We start from the raw sequence: 23,609 nt of genomic DNA, 5'->3' as shown, positions 1-23,609 counted from the left end.
CTCCTCCAGCCCGTGCTCTCCTTCTTCCACATGGGGAAGCTGTTTCTTGTTCCGATCCACCGGCGCCGTCGGCGGGCAATCCAACTGGGCACTAAACAAAGGTTTTGTTTAGATGTCTAAAATTTTAGGTGTAAAACACTATAGCATTTTTATTTGTATTTGATAATTATTATTCCGTCATGAGTTAATTAAGTTCAAAAAATTCGTCTCGTAAATTATAAACAAATAGTGTAATTAATTATTTTATTTAATTATATTTAATATTACATACATGGATTAGAAGATTCGATGTGATGAGAAAATTTTGAAGAAACTAAACAAGGCCAAGAGTGGTTGGGGTCATGCTCATGCTTGGCGAGGGCAATTAATAATTAGCTGGGGCTCAAAACGTGCGCCTGGTCTCCCCTTCCCTTCTTCTCGGCTTCTTGCTTGGACCCAGACCCAGCCGGAGCTGGAGTAGCAACCTCCACTTCTTGCGGCGGCGGAGGAGAGGAGGAGCTCTGAGGCGCCGCCGCCATGGACGCCGAGAGAGGAGATGCCCAGTCTCCCCTGCTGCTGCAGCCCCAGCCTCCGAACCAGACGCAGGTAACTGAACTGAATCCCCCCACCCACCCTCCTCGTCCCTTCCGTTTACTCCGCATCTCCCGACACCATCCATCCTGTAGTTCCTCCTCAATTCCTTATACTGCACCCGGACGCTGCTGCTGCTGCTCCACTGGAGCTTCTTAATTCGTAGCCTCCCAATGAAACGAATGCTTGGTGATATTTACTCGCGTGATCTAACTGCACTTGCTATCCTGTCACCAATCCATGCTTCCCTTTCCTCGTTTCAGTCCCAAAAGATGGCGATCAGTCTGATATGCATATGCCTTCTTTTCTCCCTGCAGGTTTCCCCAGCGAATCAGCACTATAACAAGCCCTTCAGCTGGAAGGCTCCTGCCATTGTTTTGGGTATGCCCCTCGTCTCAAAACGAACTAGTATTTGTTGAGCAGTACTCTCTCACATATGACTGTGAAATTCTTGATTATGTTCAGTTCACAATCTTGTTTGCTACCAAAGTTCTTGTCTAACCACTGGTGCTTCTTTGCAACCGCAGCCTTCGAATTCTTGGAGAGCATTGCTTACTCTGGCATAGCGCTCAACTTGGTCGTCTATCTTGGAACCGTCCTCCATGGAACCACTGCCTCCAGTGCAGCAAACGTAGATGCGTGGAATGGCGCCACGTTCCTTACACCGGTCCTTGGAGCCTTTCTTGCTGATACATATTGGGGAAAGTACAAGACCGTAGCAATCTCTATAATATTCTACGTTGGTGTAAGTGCAGGCGCCATCTTGATTTACTAATCCTCTTGCAGTATGTGCCACTTCTTATCCTTATAACATTTTGGCATGTATCATCGTTGTCCTCAATTAGGGGTTGCTTGTAATCACCGCCTCTGCTGTCATTCCATCCCTACGGCCTGCCTCTTGTGAAGGAGGTTCTTGCCCACCTGCAACGGGGTTTCAGTATTTTGTGCTCTTTGCCTCATTGTACCTCATCTCGATCGGTACGGGGGGCGTCAAGTCAGCTCTACTTCCCTTTGGAGCAGACCAATATGATGATTCCAACCTTGAAGAGAGTAAAAACAAGCAATTGTTCTTCAGTTGGTTTTTCATTGCTGTCAACCTCGGAGTGTTTATCTCGGGCACTGTCCTTGTCTGGATACAGCAAAATGTCGCTTGGTCCCTTGGATTTGGCATCTCCTTGATCTGCCTTCTCATTGCAACAGTCGCCTTTTTCATTGGAACACCAGCCTACAGGGTTCAGCTTCCAACTGGGAGCCCGCTGAAGAGCATTGTAATGGTATTTGTTGCCTCCTTTAAGAAGAGAAGAGTGGCAGTTCCTGCTGATAGCACGCTGTTGTTTGAAGGGGATGATGCTGAATCGAGCAACATGGTACCAAACAAATTAGAACACACCAATGAATTCAGGTATGTCTACCACTTTGTGTAAATATGGAACTGGAATTCCTGATAACATGGCAGGAAAATATTTTGCTTACATTTAGATTGATTGCTTCATGACCTGCAGCAACAAAGATAGTAAATGTCAGACCTATCTGCTTACCGGACTCTGCAATTCTGCATGCTTGAAACTGACCATAATGAAAGAAAAGTGACTTCTTGGCAAAAGAAAAAGAGAAAAGAAAATCAACTCTTAAATACACCTTTGAATTACGTGGTTTGAGACTAAAAATACTGTTCTAGACCCTAAACTTTGTTACTCGTTTAATGGAAATAGCTTTGAGATCCCGTGAATAAAAGGCAGCTTATGAAAATGTTAGATATTCTTAAGTACAAAATACCTGGGGCTTCAAGGGGGGAAATACCCACATAAGTACACAACTCAATAGAAGTACTGGTACTGATGCAGCCCCCTTTTGCCTATCCGATTGAGTTAAATTCTATCTTGTAACTGTGATGGGCATTTCTTTGTCAAGTTCTGTTAGATAAAGTCTATTGGCATTTCGTGACCAGTTAAATGCATTTCTGCTTTAATGTTTTGTTCAGCTTCAGCACCATGGCACATACCGTGTTTTGCAAATTGAAGTTCTTTTTTTTTTCTGTTACAATTATGTTGATCACCTTGTGTATCTGAACTCATTCATTCAGGTGCTTAGACAAGGCTGCTGTGGTTTTAGAGGATCAAGAGATTAAGGGCAGCCGCCGTCCATGGATGCTATGCACAGTAACTCAGGTGGAGGAAGTGAAGATCCTGATCCGGATGCTCCCGATATGGTTCACCTGCGTCTTCTACTCGGCCGCGATGTGCCAGACCGCCACAACGTTCGTCCAGCAGGGGAATGCGATGAACACCAAGATCGGGTCCTTCTCGGTGCCGGCCGCCTCCCTGAACTCCGCGGAGGTCATCTTCATGATGGTCTGGGTGGTGTTCCAGGACAGCGTGGTCATCCCGGTCGCGAGGCGGTACACGGGCAACCCCACGGGCCTGACGCTGCTGCAGCGGATGGGCGTGGGGCGGCTCCTGGCAGTCCCGGCCATGGCAGCGGCGGCGCTGGTGGAGACGTGGCGGCTGCGCCGCGTGCGGGCCGGCGGGAACCTGAGCATCGGGTGGCAGCTCCCCCAGTTCGTGATCCTGGCCTGCTCCGACGTGTTCTGCGGCATCGCGCAGCTGGAGTTCTTCTACGCGGAGGCGCCGACGTCGATGCGCAGCCTGTGCTCGGCGTTCCAGTTCCTGGCCATGTCGCTGGCGTACTACGTGAACACGCTGGTGGTGTCAGTGGTGGCAGCGGCGACGACGGCGGGCGGGCGGCCCGGGTGGCTCCCCGTGCACCTGAACGACGGCCACCTCGACTACTACTTCTGGCTGTGGACGGGCATCAGCGCGGTGAACTACGCCGTGTACACGGCGTTCGCCAGGCGCTACACGCTCAAGAAGGTGGTCCGTCAGTAGCTCCATCGGCCACTGCACGAGCTAGTATCCTGCTGTACTATACGGTGTACGGTGTACAGTGTACACTACTCCTACTCTACTCCGGGACCAAGACTGTTGCCGATTGTAAAGACCGTCAGAATTCATTGTAGCCTGTCAATTTGAGCACCGTGTCATCTGTACTAGTATCTTGTATGGCGATTTGTATCTTGTACGGCGATTTGTATTGATTTTCCGGAAAGAATAAGAGGAAAAAAAATCTGTAGCCTGGTGCTTGATGCTCTCTTTATCCCTTTGGTGAGTCCACTCTACTGGTTCCGGACAGCAAGATACATCGCGCCCCCAGTTGACTTGGTGGCCAACGAGCATGCCCATTGGATGGATGGGCTTACTAGGTCTAATGATGTTGCCAGATAAACTAATGGCGCTCGTGACTCCAGCGAGGTCACACTGTGATGGCGCGCCCGTGGGCCTGGCCCGGCTGTCACCGGCATTTGCAGGCATTGATAAACCTAACACCCCACGGATTTGTTTAAGCAGCTCAAGCCTCAGATGTCTGTTGTAGGCCAGCCACCAGTTGTTGCTATAGTAATTGCTAAGCTAGTGCTACCAAACCCAGCCTGTGCTATAGCTATAGGCCCTGTTTAGTTCTTTACGTGTAAATACAAAAAAGCCGTAAACGCATTAAAGTGAAACGGTATCTTGCTAATTTGAAGTACTAAATAAAGTTTATTTATAAAACTTTTTGCATGGATGGGCTGTAAATCGCGAGACGATTCTAATGAGCCTACTTAATCCATGATTTGCAACAGTGATGCTACAGTAACCATCCGCTAATTATTGATTAAACATTAATTACTTAGCATCATTAGATTCATCTCGCGATTTACAACACATCTATGTAAAAAGTTTTGCAAATAGACTTCATTTAATACTTCAAATGTCTTATTTACATCTTTACAAGTTTTTGCAAAATGAACTAAACACACCCATAGTATAGTATGAAAGAGAAGTCGCAGCGCCAAGCAACAGCAACTGGACATGTGACGCAGCGTGAGGTTCGGTGCCGGCCTGCCTGCACCCCAGCCTGATTATCTTCGTCAGATTTTGACCAAAGATGCAGTCTTTTATAAGTTTTCAATGTGATGCGTTCGTTCTCTGCGGATGGAAATTCCTTTCTTTTTTTTTCTCTCCCCACAAAGATGCCACGGCCAATCCACATCCATCTCAAGGCGTACTATCTGCACTGGAGCAGTTAGAAATGTCTGCAGAATGCCGTTTACTTCTTGCATGCACACTTCTTTTTTTTGTTTTGATTTTCAGATATCCAGGGTCAGAGGGACGTGACTTGAGCTCCAACCGCAGGTGGTTGCGCTGTACCTAGCTCTCGCTCTCTGCTCGCACCAGCGGAGGAGATCGGCAGATGGATCGTCACTTCGCTTGCTTTCTTTTGTGCTTGCTTTTTCTGGTGCTGGGTTTTTTTCTCGCACGTCGAGTCACTTGCAAGGGAGCCGAGAGCGGAGCAGCGGAGAGGGAACCCGACGTTGACGGCTTCACGCGACGCGCCCATCTTGCTCCGCTGGCAGCTTCCCCCTCGGGCCTCGGCTCGTCTCAGACCACCAGTCCACCGGCGGGTCCGTTCCATGGGCGGCGGCGGCGGCGGCGCGGGGAGCCGGGGGGACGAGAGGGGAGTCGGCCCCCTGGTTCCGGAGATGCAGGTAAACGGCCGACGCAATCCTCATAGTTTCGGTAGCGCCATTCCTCTCCTCTCCTGCAATTCTCTCTCTCCTACCAAAAAAAAGGGAAGCGATTTCATGGGCATCCAGTTATTACTAGTAGTTCTGTTCTTGGGTGGTCAGTTTCTTTTCTCGCCATGATTGCTTGCCCGTCCATCTGCGAATTTGCGATTGCATCATTGAGTGACACTGACAGCTCGATCCATCCATCAGCGCCGCGGTTCCTGATGCCGGGCTGCAGCCTGCATTGCATTGCATGCCTGCCTAGCTGGGAGGTGGTTGGCAGATAGAGAGCGCGAGGTGATAGAGATCGGAGAGATCGGAGACGCTGGCGCGGCATGCATGGCGCGGCCACCGCTGACCAACGACACCTCTATCTCTATCTATCCAGCTTCATCATCAGTTACTGCCTGCCTTACTGGTGGCCGCCTCGCCCGCCGTCCCTTGTCTTCGATCCGAAATTCCGAATCCTCTTCTCCGCTTCCGCGTGCAATGTTTCAGGGGAGGCGGCGGCGATGGCGATGACGCACGCGTCGCTTGTCCTCTCTCTCTCTCTCTGCTCCTTTTCTTTGACTCGTTTGGTTTTCACAAGAGTATTTAAATGGGGAAGAAAAGAGTCGGGGTGGTCGTCCCTCTCCTCCTCCTGCTAGCCAGCCTGCGTCTCGAGGTCGTTCTGGGAAGGGGACCCGAGTGAGGTCACTCTCTCCTACGGTGTTTCACCGCGTGCGTGTCGTTTGCGTCGTCGCCGCGCTGGAGGAGGAGCTCGCTAAACACACATCTTAGATCTTGCCATCCCTGTTCTCCCCCTGCAGAGCGGCATGGCGCCCACTCCCGGCGGCGGCTCCAATGGTCACCACCACCAGCGCCGGCAACAGGTTTCCTCCATGGAGTCCGGCGGCGACGCGCCGGCAGCGGCGAGGAGGAGCTTCAACTGGAAGGCACCGGCGATCGTCCTAGGTAATCCAGGACCCTGAGCTGCCGCTCTTTCGATTCTGCGATTCAGATTCGTACGCCTTCGATTCCGGAATCCGAAATGATGATGAGCTGCTGCTGACTCCCTCCTCCTGCCGGCGCTGGCGTCCGCAGTGTTCGAGCTGCTGGAGAGCATCGCCTTCTCCGGCGTGGCGCTGAACCTGGTGGTGTACCTGGCCACGGTGCTGCACGGGAGCACCGCCTTCAACGCCGCCCACGTCGACACCTGGAACGGCACCACCTTCATCGTCCCCGTCATCGGCGCCTTCCTCGCCGACAGCTACTGGGGCAAGTACCGGACCATCCTCGCCGCCATCGCCTTCTACCTCGTGGTGAGTGATCCGATTCTGATCCCCACCCGACCTCGGCGGTGAATGCGGCGACGAATTATTAATTAATTAATTAATCGATCGACGGGCGGCAGGGCCTGGTGCTGCTCACCGTGTCCGCGGCGGTGCCGTCGCTGCGGCCCGGGGCGGCGTGCCAGATGGGGACGGCGTGCGCGCCGGCGACCAAGACACAGTTCTCCGTCTTCTTCGCGGCGCTCTACCTGACCTCCATCGGCACGGGCGGGGTCAAGGCGGCGCTGCTCCCCTTCGGCGCCGAGCAGTACGACGACGACGCCGAGCGGCCGGAGCGGAAGCAGGCCTTCTTCAGCTGGTTCTTCGCCGCCATCAACCTCGGCATCTTCATCGCCGGCACGCTCATCTCCTGGCTGGAGCAGAACGTGGCGTGGGCGCTCGGGTTCGGGATCGGGACGGCCTGCCTGCTCGTCGCCGCGCTCGCCTTCGTGGCCGGCACGCCCTGGTACCGGGTGCAGATGCCCGCGGGGAGCCCGCTCAGGGACATCATCCGGGTGCTCGTCGCCGCCTTCAGGAAGCGCGGGGCGAGGCTGGAACGGGAGGACGGCGCCCCGGCGGCGCTGCACGAAGACGCCAAGGACGACGAGCAGCGGCTGGCGCGCACCAAGGGCCTGCGGTGGCTGGACAAGGCCGCCGTGCTCGCCGCCAAGGGGGAGGACGCGGCGGCGGAGGGCGCGTGGTCGCTGTGCACGGTGAGCGAGGTGGAGGGCGTGAAGATCCTGGTCCGGATGCTGCCCATCTGGGCGACGTGCGTGCTGTACGCGGCGTCGCTGGGGCAGATGACCACCACCTTCATCCAGCAGGGGATGGCCATGGACGCGCGGCTCGGGGGCCGGTTCAAGGTGCCCGCGGCGTCGCTGGTGTCCGTGGAGGTGGTGTTCATGCTGCTGTGGGTGGCGCTGCACGACGCCGCCGTGATCCCGCTGGCGCGGCGGGCGACGGGCCGCCCCGGCGGTCTGACGCAGCTGCAGCGCATGGGCGTGGGGCGGCTCCTGGTGGCGCTGGCCCTGGGCACCGCCGCGCTGGTCGAGCGGCGGCGGCTCCGCGGCGTGGCCGCCGGCGGCGGCGGGGCGGCGGCGATGAGCATCGCGTGGCAGGTGCCGCAGTTCGTGCTGGTGGCGGGCTCCGACGTGTTCTGCGGCATCGCGCAGCTGGAGTTCTTCTACGGGGAGGCGCCGCCGGCGATGCGCAGCATCTGCTCCGCCTTCTCGTTCCTGGCGCTGTCGCTGGGCTTCTACGTCAACTCGCTGGTGGTGACGCTGGTGGCCGCCGCGACGGGGCGCCCCGGCTGGCTGGCGCCGGACCTCAACGCCGGCCACCTCGACTACTACTTCTGGCTCTGGGCCGTCATCAGCGTCGCCAACCTGCTGCTCTACATGCTGCTCGCCGCCCGCTACACGCCCAAGCAGGTCGCCGTCGAGACGGCGCCTCGCCCCACCACCACCGGCAGCACCGGCGACGAGTGATTAATTGGGTTGGGCACATCGACCCAGCACGGCGAGTCCAGCAGGGAAGCAGCAGCTCGATCCGGGTGCTTGCTAATACAGACAACCGAGACAGTCAGAGTCAGATGGAAAGCATAGGCAGCGAGTGATTGTTCTGAGTAGGATACACCACCACACAAAACCACAGTCTACAGTACAGTAGTAACATTATTGATGTTCATGTCCCCAGTTAACCGTTCTGTGAGGTCTAATTGTGAGTTTTCGAGCACTGTTAGCAGCTAGCACCATCATCATTTGTACAAGTGATTCAGACAGTTTAGTGTAGTGATTTGTGCGTGTAAGTACGGCAAGACACGAAAGATCCATCATAAAGCAGCAAACACACTAGTGTCCTGTCATGCTACCAGCGTAGGCCAGCTGCGCTGCTGCCATCGTGATCAGCAGCGGCTGTAACAGAGCGATCCCACCGCACGAAAAGCAGCAGCAAGCATGTGATGGGTTTGAGGTTGGTAACGATGGTCTCTCTTATGATCAGACACCTGGCAATTGCATTTTGCATCCATACCACTTATTAAAGTGCCAATAATAAATAGGAACAGCTGACCCCGCATATTGCTGAAGCATCTTCAGCACATTACTTATCCTTCATGCTCTATATACTAGCAAGGTAGCCCACGCAAATAGCACGGGTAGCTAGTTTTTTTACTAATATTTATATTTTTCGGATGGTGTTATTGTAATTCTTTTCCAGGCAATCCAAAGTGAGAGATCATCGATATCTTTTACAACAAAAGTTTTTTCGGAACATGCATTTATGAGAAAACTAGCAAGGTGGCCCACGCTAATAGCGTGGGTACCTAGTTTTTTATGCTATGATATCTTTTTACTTAAAAATAACTCCATTCAAATTTTTTTTGTATGTTTTTATTGTCATTGTATTTTCTTAATCGCACCAAGGTATCACGTTCATCATCGTGATAAAAGATTATATCAAAAGATATAGGTGGGTTAGCAAGTTTTATGCTGTTCATTGTTCAATGGAGCTTGCAACAAATGCAGCCTCCCCCTTTCAATTGTTGTGTTCATTGGGCTATACATTTCAAAATTGCACAATTTGTGTATAGTCATTATGCATTTTCAATCTGTTTTTATTTTCCTTTGGATTCGTAGATGTTAGAAGCAAGAATCTCAAAGTGATGTCTTGGCAAAAATAATTGGGAATAGTAAACATGATATTATTTATTCGTTATGTCCACAGCGACGTCACTTGACATGGGCACAGCATGCTATTTTGAAGCAAAATTCAAACAAATATGAGGCTTAACGCACATTCTAGTGTTGCTCGTAGAAATCACTTAGGCTCAATTGTTTGCATGTGGAGACTTGCCGCCTAATGACCATGCTACTCAATTTGCATTCGTAAAATCCTGCTTGTTAGTTGCAGCCGCACAACTAATGCTGCACGACACTCCTGATCGATCAACCACACCCGGTCGGGCCAGAACATAGTTGAGTGGGCTTGTGGCCGGAGCAAAATTTGTCTATTTGTAACGACTATAATGGATACATACGAATTTCTATATTCCTATTTGTTATATCGGACATGAACTCTTTGTTGTAGTCTACTGGTTAGTCGTAATGGACATGGATTCTTTAGGCTATTACAGACTGTTAGATCTTCATAAATCCAACGGTCCAAATCCTTATCTTTTTTAGATTAATGTGGGAATTTCTTGGCCCTCTCGGTAAATGTGGTGGCTTCTTCTAACACTCAAATATATATATATATATATATATATAATAGATAGATGGAATATCTTATATAAATATATCTTTTATATTTTCATGACACCTCGTGCTTATATTATGTTAAAATATTTTTGGCACGAATATTATTTTAGTTTTCGACTTGCAATGCATCTTTTTATTTGTCAATGTGCGTGAAAAATTATACATAGTTTTTTTGAAAGAAGATCTAGATGAGTGTTCAGTGTATATCAGTAGAAGTAAATAATCTTCTTTTTTTCTTTATTCTCCAATACTCAATTCCTAAAGTTCCATGCATACATGCACCCATATTTTCTTACGAACGTGCACCTTTTTCCCATCACATGCCGTGCATAGGTTTTATAAATTTACTATTTCAGTTCCAGCTCTCAAGGTACGTACAATCTTCTCCTTTATACATGCCACCCTCTATGGTCATCATTATCCTCTTAAAACCTTACCTAGCTCGTATTAACTTTCTCTCTCATTTCTTTTGTTCATAGTTGTTCCATGTATGGTACTGATACCTAAATTGCACACTATTGATCTGTTTGATAATATAAGGCTCTCCGTCCAAAAAAAAAAAGGCTTTACCATTGGCTTTCATAGCGAACCCACTTTTGTGGAGCGAAGTTATATTTTCTTAAAGAAATGGTAGTGGTACTAAGGACACTTTTGAAGTTGAGGCTTCTTTGATTTCATCCTCACTATTATAAGTCATTCTGGGGTTTCATGCGGGCTAGTTGGGTGACGTCTATTTATTTTTACCAATTTGGTAAGACTTCTCCAAAATATGTTAGATAAGTTATTGGAGGAGCCCTAGCAAACACACTCTAATAATTATTAGGATCACTTGAGGTATTGTCAACGGCACTGGTGTTTGAGATGTTGAACATATGATGAAGGGCATGTTAAGACTCGATAAATGTCATGGTCAAGCCACTACTTAGCTACTGATCCATAACGATTGATATATAATATTTGATATTTATTTATAGCACGATTGGAAGTAGAAGTAGTATTCATCTTTATAGCATTTTCCAAACTAAAATTCTAGTAAAATTGAAAGTTAGATGGGGAAATTGTCGTGACGACGTAGTTGTTATACTCCTTAGTGCCAGGCAACTGCTCAAGTTAGCCGTACACAAGCACAATCAAGGTAACAGTGAACTGGTTATAAAAGCAACAAAAACCATACCAATAATGACAATAGAATGAAAAATTAAGGTAACACTATTGTTTAGCTAAGTAATTTACTTTCAAATATCAATAAAAACTTAAATACCATTTTTTATTTTTTTCTTCTAATTTAGTTATTTTTTATTCATTATTTATATTGATGTTTTTATTTTCCCCCTAATTCATGTATAATAATATAATTTTTAAAATATTTTAATTTTAAGATCAAGCACATATAGATCTTCTTTACTTCACCACTTTTTTCATCCACCATTGGAGTTACATGCTAGTAGCTTGATTGTATTGAACATGCTCTCATTATGATGTCAACACTGCCATGCTAAACTTATGGCAAGATTGTCATTTATTCGATCAATGTAAACATACTACGGCAAGGAAGATGATGAACATGTTGGTAGAATGATAGTCAGTGTGTCATCAAATGGTCTTTGTGTGATCCCTTGCGTCAGGTGCTCTTGGCACCATATTAGCATAGATCTACTGGTTCATGCACCGCTAGCTATTCCAACGCCCTGCTTGCGGACACCATGGTGATCACTATGATGGACGACCAATGACGCGAGGCTAGATGTGTTCCTAGAGCAGTACAATCTGAGGGCCCTATCACTATCAGCCTCTAAAGTCTCTCTTCCTTAGTTCTTTTGACTCGTCGGCATTGTGTGCAACATGGCTAACATGCATCAAGTCTGGGATCCTCGACAGTAATAACGGTGTCATCAAGGAGAGCAAAGAGAGGCTTCAAATGGAGCCCTCATCATCTAGGATGTCTTCTTTTTTTTCTCGTTGACTTCTGTCACTGAGACCATTCTAGTTAGAATTATATGCCCCATCATTTGCACCCTGCATGATTCATTGGTCTAAGTGAATCAGAACCTCAACCACATCATATCATATATTGATGACCATTTGGATCAGAGGCTCAAAACGAAGCTCTAATAATCATCCGAGATATCTTTTTTCCTTCTTGATTTCCATTATCTAGTACATCTTGGTCGGAACCTAATCAAACATGGGTTCTATTGTAGCCATCGTCGAGCTCTTGTATGAAACTGTCCACCATTACCGTTGAGCACATGGAAGTCTCAATGCTGTCACATCGGATGTTTGAATACCAATTAGGAATATTAAATATATACTAATTATAAAACCAACTATAAATATATACTAATTATAAATGGAGACTAATTTGCTCATATTTTGCTACAGTAAAATGTGTTGATGATGGCTTAATTAGATTTAGTGGATTCATCTGGCGAATTAGGCACAACTTATGCAATTAGTTTTATATTAGCTTATATTTAGTTCTCCTAATTGGAACATAAAGATAGGGAAGGATCCAAACACCTATAGATGGCCATTTGGCCCGATACCCATGGGGGCCCGAAGCCCGGCCCATGTTAGCCTGACATGAGCACGGCACGGGCCCGAATATTATTGGGCTCGGGGCGGCACGGGCACGATAGACGGGCCGTGCCTGGGCCTCAATCCCGGCCCATGGACACATCCAAGCACGGCCCGAAAAAGCCCGCCCGATGGGTAGCACGGCGGCCTAGGCACGGCCCACGGCCCGCTCCCAGGCCAGGCCAGCAAAAGAGCCGTTGGAGGCCTGCTGCCGGCCCAGCCCAGCGGAACGGGTATATAAGGGGCGCCGGCCACTGCCCCCGGCCACCCCCCGGCCTCCATTCGCTCGCCCCGCCCCCGACCCCTCGCCTAACCCTAACCCTAGATCGAGCCTCGACCCCTCTACAGCTCTGCTCCCCTCCCGTCTCCGTCTCGATCTAACCATCTTCTCCAACTCCAGTCGCCGGCTCGCCGCCGTTGGCCGTCCACTCTACCCTCTTCTCTTTGTTTTCCTCCCTACTTTTGCATCTTCACCGGTCGACTCGCTTCCTCAACTCAAATCCATCCCCAAACCCGGTCTTCCCTCTATAAATCTCGTAGATCCGGCCGTCCTCGATCTCGCCGGCGTCCTTGGTGCTCCGGATCTGGTAAGTCCCTAAACCCTAATGTGTTTTTTTAGTTTTTTTTATTTCTTTCTGTCGGATACCATGATTAGGGGCGCCCTAATCGGGGTACTAAGATCACCCAGAAAAACACGAACACATGTTAGGCAACTGGGCCCGCGAAGGCCCACGGCCTCCTTCCAATCCGGAAGAAAGTAAAGGACTCAAAGAAGCCCAGCATGCGGCCCATTCGCATCCCCCTCGAACCCGCGGGGCAATCTCCGTCTCGCTCGAGGGCTCCCATCGAGACCCTCGACTGCACCCCGCATCTCCGCCTCGCTCGAGGCCACCCCTCAGCGTAAGGGACAAACGGGCCTGCCGCTCACCCGCCCGTCGTACGGAGGCATTAAAAGCCAACCACTCCTCCACAGTACCCAGGACAGACGGCGTCAGGCCGCCATTCCCCACAATGGCTGTGACTGGAGTCCCGTCCGCCAACTCCAGTCACTGCTCCGCCATCCCGGGTGTTGTGGCAACACTATGAGACCTGCGACGCGGGACGAGACGCGCTCGGCACTGCTCCTGTTACTATTCTGCCAACTTCGGCCGTCCGGACTCCACCTCATCACACGTATGGCCCTGGACCCGCCTCCTGCTTGGGAAGGGGGTCCGACGACGCCACGTGCCCCTCCAGGAGGGACGCTAAGCACACGCAGCCGGAATCCTGGACCTCCCCCCTCGAGGGGTCCGGGACCTCCACGCAACCCTCGGACCTCCTTAGTGCGCACACCGGCACTTTATCCAGGGGGGTCCGGGACCGCCGCGTGCCCTGCCACCGCTGGAGCACGCAGGACCTTGACCTACAGGGCCCACAGAATGCCACATCTGGAGGACTGAACATCCTACAGCGACGACCATGCCGCCTGCTGGGGTTGGCAGGACGCCGGCGCGATCTCCGCGAGGTCAAGGACGATGCCCAGGACGACCACCACGCCCGACGCCATACCCCACAGTGTACTTCCCACAGTACTCGACTATTGTATCCCCGCAACTCGGGGAGAAACGACGACCTCCGTGATCCCCTTTACATGTACCTGCCCCTCCTTGTGTCTACAAAAGGAGGAGGCGTGCATCCCTTAAGGGGGTTGGTAGGCTCTCTAGGCATCACACCACTCACGGAGCACACACTCGCTTCTATCCCCAACATCGCTATTCGCCACGCTCAACTCCTCTTCTAGCAGAGACTTGGGAGCCTCCCTCCCTCTCTCGCCTCGCTTGTACCCCCTACTACAAGCACTCCGGGTGCAAGATAATACAGTGCCCTCGCACACCCTCTTGCTGGACGTACGGCCCCGCGGCCGGAACCAGGATAAACCCGTGTGTTACTGTGTTGCCTCTTGCATCAACATCTGGGACGAGGAAACACACAGCATTTACTAGTTGGGATCCGGACCCCCGGGTCAGGGCACCGACAGTTGGCGCACCAGGTAGGGGCACGCTGCGTGACATTTTCTCTCTTGTTCGCATTTGATCTTCAGGGATGGCGGCCAGATCCAACCCATACCCCATGGGCGTCTCGGATCCGCTCACAGCAGGGTACGTGATCTGGTTCGGGAGTCTCGAGTTTAGAGCAACCGGCAACGGTTACCTCATGGAGCTCCTCCCGCCCAGACGCAACCCCGTCACTCCGACTTCACCAGCCCAGCGCAACAGGCGCTCGGGCCACCGTTCGCGACAAGCACGCGCTGAGCGGCGCCGTACGGCACGCCGCAGCTCCCCCACATGGGTTGAGGCTGGCATGTCGCAACTCAGCATCGCGGCCAACGGGGCCATCGCTTCGTCATCACGTGCCTCGGCGTCGTCTGCGCCGGCACCATCATCTGGTGAAGCATCAGTGCCCCCCAGGGGGAGCTCGACCTCGCCGACGCCCTTTCCCTTCGGGATGCACAACGCTGCCACCTATGCTTCTTCAATCAGCACTAACTTCACCGAGTATGAGGATCTGCCGAGTCATCATCTTCTGTCGATTTGCAACCTCATCGCATCGTCTCCCGACGAATCCTACCCCGAAATGGCGAGCTCAATCGCCGACGACATCAACTTCTTCATGAACAATTTCACGGCCGAGGAGGCCGAGGATTACTCTGGGGTCCGCGCCCCTGACGCATTACGCTCGTTCCAGCTCGCGACGGCTTATTGCCTCACCTACTCTGAGGACTCCAATGAGGGGGAGTACAATCCCACTCGAGAGTGCTTCATGGCTGACCTTGCGGACGGCGGGCCGGACGCACAGGCGAACCAACCGGTGGTGCCGCCTGCGGCCCCTTCTTCTTCGTCAAGCTCGGTGGCGCGGCAAGCCCAGCTGGCACAGCTCAAAGAGCTTCAAGCCAAGCTCGACGAGCAACGCCGACAGACACAAGAGCTGCGCACCGCATTCGAGCAGCAGCGCACTGCGCGTGGTACACACGCCCAGGCGGCGGCACGCGTTGCCCGGGAGCGCATCCTGGCCGACGACAACGTCGACAAACCTCCGGAACTGAAGACGGCCGGCGAAAAACTCGTCGCCGCGGCCTACCTACTCCAAGCCATGCCCGAGCCATCGACTCCTTCGGGCCGCAACTTGCGCCGCGAGGCACAGGTGCTCATCGAGCAAGCCGCTGTGCAGCAGGCCGAGAGCTCTGCGTCTCGCATGCGCTCGACCGTACCGAAGCCTGCCGGAGGAACTACGCACCAGGACCACGAGGCTTCTGTGCACACACCACTAGCAGGGAAGGGCAATGCAGCCGTAGAGCCTGGTGCGAAGGCACCCTCGGTGCACGACTGCATCGGAAAGACTCCTGTAAAGGATCGACTCCATGACACGCGCGGGCACGTCAACGACGGCGACGCCCGCTACAACGGCGGCGGCAGGAAATACACCCCTCGACGGGGTGGACGTTTCGACCCCGAGCATGACAGGGGCGAGTCACCGGAGCCTCCGGGCACCCGGGTGTTCAGCCTGGAGATTCGTACCGCTTCTTTTCCCCCGCGCTTTCGACAGCCCACTACCCTCGTCAAGTACTCGGGCGAGACCGACCCCGCAGTCTGGCTCAACGACTACCGCCTAGCGTGCCAGCTGGGTGGTGCGACGGAAGACGCGGTTATCATCCGCAACCTTCCCCTTCATCTTGCTGATGCCACATGAACGTGGCTCGAGCACTTGCCCGCGGATCAGATCCACAACTGGGCCGACTTGGTCCAGATCTTCGTGGGCAACTTCCAGGGCACATACGTGCGACCTGGGAACTCCTGGGACCTCAAAGGGTATCGTCAGAAGCGCTCATACTCCGCTTGCCCGTCCCGCTTCTTCGGGCCCGCGGCACCGCGCCGCCCCTCGAAGACTGTCCCGAGGGTGCCGCCCTCGGGTTGGCCTGGAGCCTCGGGGCTATCAGCACGGGCATCTCCGCGCCCGCCGCAGACTCGTCGCCGCAAATCAGCACTCGGGGCACGGGCATCTATTCACCCACCGCCGGCGGGGGCGACTCCCACTCCGCCCCCTCGAGGGACGGATCCGCCAACGACTCCGCCGCGGTCCTTGTTTCTCCCGGCGCTGCCGGCGCCCCCTCGTCGACATCACACTGATAGGTCGGTAGGGAACTCGCACCCCCCGCCGCCCCGTCGTCCCCCAGAAGGTGGCCCTCGGCATCCGAGGTGTCCTCCTCCTCATCCGTAGACTCGGGGGTGGCGGGCCTCGGCTTCCCCTCCGAGCGTGCAATCTTGCACGCCTTGTCGTGTTTCTCCTTCCTCTTCCTTTTCCTCTCGGCCTTCGCCTCCGCCGCATCCTTCCGCCTCTTCACTGCCTCTGCGTGCAGGCGGTTGATTTGGCGTTCTTCCGGGACAGGAGGCCTTGAGGGGTGGCACTTCAACCCCTGCGAAACACAACCGAGTCAAAGTCAGGGGCGGGGAAAGGGGCCGCACAAGACACACAATGAATTCGGAATCGAGACTCACCAGAGAAATGTACCCCCGGCTCGGGGCGCATCTTGATCCTCCAAAGATCCTCGGGGTCGTTGGGGAACTCCGCCACCGCGTACCTCGCCCTCAGGGCGGCGGTGTTGTGGGGGAGCAGTTCGACCACCTTCCTCGAGCCCGAAGCCTGGGTCCCGGGGGTGAGCTAGAAGATCGGTAGGGCCCTCTCCATGAGAGGGATCACCCTCTGCCGGTGAAAGTTTGCGATGACGGCCGCCGCCATCAACCCCTTCTTCACCAGGTGCGCCAGCGCGTCGGTGAGGACTCCGAGCCTGGCTTGGTGTGCTGGGGGCGATACCCCTAGTCCCACTTTGGTGGTCGCTCCTGGAGTACCCTGTTGGTGAACGCCGGGAGCACGCCTCTGTAGTTCCGTAGATAGAACCACCCTCGACTCCACCCGGCGTTGTTCGTCGTCATCTTACAGGGGATATACAAGTTCTTCCGGTACGGGTGCATGTGGAGCGTTAGGCCACCGGCGCGCGCGAACCGCTTCGGTTGGCCCCGCGCGTTCTCGACGAAGAGCTCGCCGCGGAACAGGTGGATCCATAGATCCATATGAGCTTCGATCCCGAGGTACCCCTCGTAGACGGCGACGAAGACCGCCGCCTGCGAGATGGAGTTGGGGATGAAGTTATGCAGCTCCGCTCCATAGTACTCGCACAACGCCCGCATGAACCTGCAGACGGGGACGCCGAAGCCCCGCTCATGAAGACGCACGAAACTCACAACGTAGCCCTGGGGGGGGCTTCGGCTCGGTCTCCTCTGGCCGCGGGGAGATCCACGCCGGCGCCCCCGAATCGGGGTTCAGCGGCAACAGCCGCTCGGTGACCAACTGCTCCAGAACCGCCACGGTGGCGGAGGACTTCCCCCACGGAAATGGCTCCTGGACATCCGACATCTCTTCGAGTCACGGGGGGAGGTGGGAATATAAGCTCCGGGACGGTTAGGGTGCGCTCTCACCCTCCTTCCTCCTCCTCCTTTCGCTCTTGGCTGCGGGCTCATGATGCAGGGGAGGCAGAGAAGGCAAAGCGAGATGAAGACAAATGGCCAGGTGAGCCCAAAACAACCCCTTTCTCTTCGTTTTTATTCACCGCGACGGGCGGGTCCGCCGCCACAGCCCAAATCTACCGCATTGAATGCGGTAGATTTCGCTGTCGCTGACAGCTAGGCCCCACGACCACAGAGTCTCCCATGCAAGCACGCAACAATAACTGCGGCATGGTAACCGGTGGGCATGGCGCGACTGTTGCACTGTTCCATCCGTCAGCCACCGCCCACGCCGCTTCGTCTGCCCAAGGCTGCCGCCTGAAAAGGCACGCTCACACCGCACCGCACGAATCGGGCCACATCGCCCACAACCAGCGAAAGACCCGCGCGCGTGACTCGTGACTCCGTGCCGTTCTCGAATCGTGACGGAATATTCCTCCCGGGGGCCTTTTACCCTCAAAGGAATCACATTCCGAGGCCTTACTGATCAGGGGTTCGAAGCCTGGCCCGTCGAGGGTTCGACAGGCGCCCCAGATCGCCAGAGTCAGGGACTGCATGGATGTGCCGTACAAGCTACCCTCGAACGCAGAGTTCGAGACATCCTACGCAGTGTTCAAGGCCAGTCGAGGGTGCCTAGTAGGGGGATCCCATCGAGGGAGAGCATCGAGCCCTCGGACCCTATCGAACGGGTCCGAGCCCCACCTAGCGAACCTTCGCAAGCGCTTTATGTGACGTGTCCATGGACCACGAGCCGACCCTTATCGAACGGGGCACGGACGTCCGCTTGAACTACCCGCTAATAGCTCACTGAAGCAGCTATAGCTCGCGGCCCGGGCATGGGTAGCATGGTGCGCTTCACCCCTCCTCCCTGCGGAAGGGCGACGAGGGTCGTAATCAAATTTGAGGGTTCCCCTGAACGCCCTCACGCAGGCCTGGGCTCGGGGGCTCCTCGCACACTGCGGCTCGGGCCGCGCCCTCGAATAAGACGACGACCATCGATTGTGAAGCTCCGCGTGTCTAACCAAATCCCCCACTATTAATGCGCGCCCGCCTGATGGTTAAGCTGAACGCCGGGTCGCTGTACCAGCACTGAGAATGCCGAGGGCGGCTGAAAGAGTGCCGATGCCGGCTGAAAAAGATGCTGGACGGCCACCCCAGTGAAGCAACCCAGCGGGGCGACGTTTATAGCCCTTGGACGAGTACAAACTCTCCTCCAAGGCCTCGGGGGCTACACCCGTGGGTGCGCTGACGCGCCCCCACGGAGGAAACCTCACACATATTCGAGGACTATAACCCTCTGTACATCCCTATACCCTCGGTCATCCTCCCCGTAAAGGAGAAAGGGACTTTATTGCTCGATGCAAATAAAGATTACAAAGGGTTACCAGCGCGAAGCCATCGAAAAATACAAACACGTTGCCACCTGCGTGGCAATTTTACCTGTCTTGGGGAGGAGCGAGCGCTGGTAAAGAGCACCGAGTTCTTGGCTGACATGGCGGCCAGGCTACTCGGGATGCGAAGAACAGCCCCCCAGACCGCACAGGTCCAGCGGGATGCTCTCCTCGCAAGCTTTCTTCTAGCATCTCCTCCACCAAAGACTATGCGGGGGGGTCGAGCTGGCGGACAGCACCCTCCACACCGTCTCCCCGAGAGCAACCTTGTTGCCGGGGGGGACGATGCGAAGAACAGCCACCAAACCTGGCACTAATGCCATGGTCAGTCATCTCCATCCCCCTTCAGGCTAGGGGACATCACAGGAGCAGGACCCCACGGGCCCAATGCTCTTCTGCTGATCCCACTGAAGCTGAGGGATGGTGTGCACGCCCTCTCCGGCTTGCCCCCGCAGCTCGCAAGCATTCTTCTAGCGCCAAAGCCTAAAAAAGCCAGGCCACCCCATCTGGGGGCCGGTCACGAAAGGCAAAGGAAAACATTACAAGACTTAGGTGGTGCTGGAAGAAAGAGCAGGGAAGTTGGAAAGGAAAGGGAACCCCACGACCCCTATTTATAGCTGCGTCGGGCGCCAAGCTTCAAGCTTGTCGAAGGGCAACGGTTTGGGCAGCCCATGACGGCGCGGTACTCCACGAGCGAAAAGATGCCCTCGGTCATCACGCTGAGGCGCGACCGAATAAAGCGAAGCTGAGCCTCTGGACGCTAAGCGGCACAGCATCGGCCCAGGCCGACCACCCTCGAACAGCGCGCCGCAAGGCAACCAGGGAAAGCGGTGCTAAGGCCCTGAGCGCGGGACAACGCGACGAAAGCGCCAGCTGCCGAGCAGCAGGCGCCATCATCGCCCTGTCCCACTCAGCACGCGGATACATCTCATCCCCGGAACAAAACAAAAAAAAGGCGCACGCCTCGAAGTACTCTCCCCGCAGGCGCACTACCCCGACCGGCGAGTTGTCACATCCGCTGGGCCGGCACCCAGGTGCGCCTGGCGGGTGTACAGCACCAACCAATCACGTCAAGGGGGAAATCGCCGAAATACCCTTTGGCCAAATCCCTTGACTCGACCAAATCCTCGGGGGCTATTGTCGGATACCATGATTAGGGGCGCCCTAATCAGGGTACTAAGATCACCCTGAAAAACGCGAACACATGTTAGGCAACTGGGCCCGCGAAGGCCCACGGCCTCCTTCCAATCCGGAAGAAAGTAAAGGACTCAAAGAAGCCCAGCATGCGGCCCATTCGCATCCCCCTCGAACCCGCGAGGAAATCTCCGCCTCGCTCGAGGGCTCCCATCGAGACCCTCGACTGCGCCCCGCATCTCCGCCTTGCTCGAGGCTAGCGAACCTACCCTCGAGTGGGCAAATCATCTCCGCCTCACTCGAGGCCACCCCTCGGCGTAAGGGATAAACGGTCCTGCCGCTCACCCACCAGTCGTACGAAGGCATTAAAAGCCAACCACTCCTCCACAGCGCTCAGGACACACGGCGTCAGGCCGCCATTCCCCATAGAGGCTGTGACCGGAGTCCCGTCCGCCAACTCCAGTCACTGCTCCGCCATCCCGGGTGCTGTGGCAACACTATGAGACCTGCGACGTGGGACGATACGCGCTCGGCACTGCTCCCATTACTATTCTGCCAACTCTGGCCGTCCAGACTCCACCTCATCACACGTATGGCCCCGGACAGCCTCCTGCTTGGGAAGAGGGTTCGACGACGCCACGTGCCCCTCCAGGAGGGACGCTAAGCACACGCAGCCGGAGTCCCGGACCTCCCCCCTCAAGGGGTCCGGGACCTCCACGCAACCCTTGGATCTCCTTAGTGCACACATCGGCACTTTATCCAGGGGGATCCGGGACCGTCGCGTGCCCCGCCACCGCTGGAGCACGCAGGACCCTGACCTGCAGGGCCCACGGAATGCCACATCTGGAGGGCTGAATATCCTACAGCGACGACCACGCCGCCTGCTGGGGTTGGCAGGACGCCGGCGCGATCTCCGCGAGGTCAAGGACGATGCCCAAGACGACCACCACACCCGACGCCATACCCCACAGTGTACTTCCCACAGTACTCGACTATTGTATCCCTGCAACTCGGGGAGAAACGACGACCTCCGCGATCCCCTGTACATGTACCCGTCCCTCCTTGTGTCTATAAAAGGAGGAGGCGGGCATCCCTTAAGGGGGTCAGTAGGCTCTCTAGGCATCACACCACTCACGGAGCACACACTCGCTTCTATCCCCAACATCGCTATTCGCCACGCTCAACTCCTCTTCTAGCAGAGACTTGGGAGCCTCCCTCCCTCTCTCGCCTCGCTTGTACCCCCTACTACAAGCACTCCGGGTGCAAGATAATACAGTGCCCTCGCACACCCTCTTGCTGGACGTACGGCCCCGCGGCCGGAACCAGGATAAACTCGTACGTTACTGTGTTGCCTCTTGCATCAACATCTGGGACGAGAAAACATGCAGCATTTACTAGTTGGGATCCGGACCCCCGGGTCAGGGCACCGACACTTTCTCCTGTTCTGATCTTTTTGACTTCTCTGCGCAGTTGCTCGGCCGATGCAAAGCCGTTGGGGTACCTGAGGGGGCTGGATCTGGGGTCTTTGAACCCTAACTAGCAGCTCGGTTCCCTCGGTTTTGCTGGCCGACGCGAAGCCGTGACGCGCCGAAGGCCTGCCCTGCCCTCCAGGCCATGGAAGACGACGAGGGCCACACCATCAATGATGAGTTGTGGATGATGGGCCTGGAGGGGGACGACGAGGACGGTATGGAGGAGGAACGGGAGGAGCTTTTTGGTCGGCGTGGTAATGTGGAAGTAATCATGCCCCCTCCCCCTCCCGTTGGTGGTGCCGGTGCGGGTGCTGATGCTGGTGTAGGTGCCGGTGCCGGTGCCGGTGCTGGTGCCGGTGCTGATACTGGCGCTGGTGGTGCAGCTGACGGTGCCGCGCCGGACTCTATCAGCCACGCCGGCGAGAAGCGGGGACGGCCCTGCACCTCCAAAGTATGGGACGAGTACGAGAAGCTCTTCAAGCAGATCAATGGTAAGACCGTTAGGTATGGAGCCAAGTGCCTTCACTGCAAATCCGTCCTTTCTGGCTTTTCCAGCAGCGGCACTGGCCATCTTAGTCGGCATCTTCTAACTTGCCGTAGTAAGAAAAAGAAGTCTGGTGCTCAGTCAATCCTTAGTTTTGATGCTGACGGTAGTGTAGTTTTCTGGGAGTACAGTCCTGATGTGGCTCGTACTCAATTGTGCTGTTTGATTGCAAAGCTTGATCTGCCTCTAGGGTTTGGTGAAACGAATGAGTTTAAAGAGTACATTCAGATTGCTCATAACCCTAGATTTACTCATGTTAGTAGGTAGACCACTACTAGAGATATTGCCAAGTACTTTAGTGAACGCTGTGATGATCTTGTGAAGTACTTAAGCTCTAATTATGTTAGCTCTATTGGTCTTACCTCTGATATATGGTCTGGTAATGCTAAGGAAGATTACCTTAGTGTGGTTTGTCATTATGTTAATTCTGATTGGCAACTAGAGAAGAGAGTGTTGGGTCTCAGACTTATTGATGTCAGTCACAGTGGTGACAACATTGCTGAGCGTGTGCACACTGTGATTTCAGACTTTGGCTTGACTAATAAGATGTTCTCTATCACTCTAGATAATGCTTCTGCTAATGCCTCTGCTATGGAAGCACTGACACCTTTAATTAGAGGTTATATTGGTGATGAATACTTGCATCAGAGATGTACATGCCATATAATTAATAAGTATGTGCCTGTTTTAACTAAGGATGTTTTAACTGTGCCTGTTTCTACCATCTCTTCAGAAGCTACCTTCAGTCTAACTGGCAGGATCATAGAGGAGAGGAGGCGTCAGTTGAAGCCAGAGATGGTAGAAATGCTCACATGCATCAAAGACTGGGAGGCTGCAGATGAAAGAGCTCAGCACATGGTGGAGGATGGAGACCTGGAGGCAGCTTATGAAGATCAGTACATTGATGAAACTCCAGCACAAGCTGCTGTGTAATAGGATAGTTTATTTGCACTGCATGACTATGAGGTGAACTTAAGACTGGAACTTGAACTTAATGAGCTGGGCTGTACTCTTTTTCCTATCTAGGGTTTTCTCACGAGGTGTGAGTTTTTACCTAGATAGGTTTTTAATGAGGCAGTCATTGCACAAAATAGCTCATCCTTTAATAATCTGTTGCTTATCTCTTGCTATGTGTTTGGATTGTGTATGTGTGTCTTTGTTGTGATCCTAAGACTTGATATTTTGTTGTTTTCTGTCATTTTTTGTTACTCAAG

General features: G+C 53.9%; 1 protein-coding gene across 1 annotated transcript; it reads left to right on the top strand.

Moving 5' to 3' along the window:
• The first annotated feature begins 359 nt into the window (after positions 1-359).
• Positions 360-8,342, top strand: LOC120648016. Its single transcript, XM_039924799.1, has 9 exons — positions 360-585; positions 888-951; positions 1,098-1,315; positions 1,416-1,972; positions 2,654-3,454; positions 5,746-5,893; positions 5,983-6,127; positions 6,257-6,474; positions 6,567-8,342. The coding sequence occupies exons 1-9, from the start codon at positions 517-519 to the stop codon at positions 7,968-7,970; spliced, it is 3,624 nt and encodes a 1,207-aa protein (XP_039780733.1). The 5' UTR covers positions 360-516; the 3' UTR covers positions 7,971-8,342.
• Positions 8,343-23,609: the final 15,267 nt, after the last annotated feature.

This window comes from Panicum virgatum, chromosome 9K (genome assembly GCF_016808335.1).
Source record: "Panicum virgatum strain AP13 chromosome 9K, P.virgatum_v5, whole genome shotgun sequence".
Taxonomy (NCBI): Eukaryota; Viridiplantae; Streptophyta; class Magnoliopsida; order Poales; family Poaceae; genus Panicum; species Panicum virgatum.
The sequence above is the reverse complement of the archived record's forward strand: the minus strand, read 5'-3'. Positions and strand labels throughout refer to the sequence as shown.

Coding starts and splice junctions, on each gene's coding strand:
- LOC120648016 (XM_039924799.1), top strand. CDS start 517: ATGGACGCCGAGAGAGGAGATGCCCAGTCTCCCCTGCTGCTGCAGCCC. Junction 586..887: donor AGCCTCCGAACCAGACGCAG/GTAACTGAACTG, acceptor TTCTCCCTGCAG/GTTTCCCCAGCGAATCAGCA. Junction 1,973..2,653: donor GAACACACCAATGAATTCAG/GTATGTCTACCA, acceptor TCATTCATTCAG/GTGCTTAGACAAGGCTGCTG.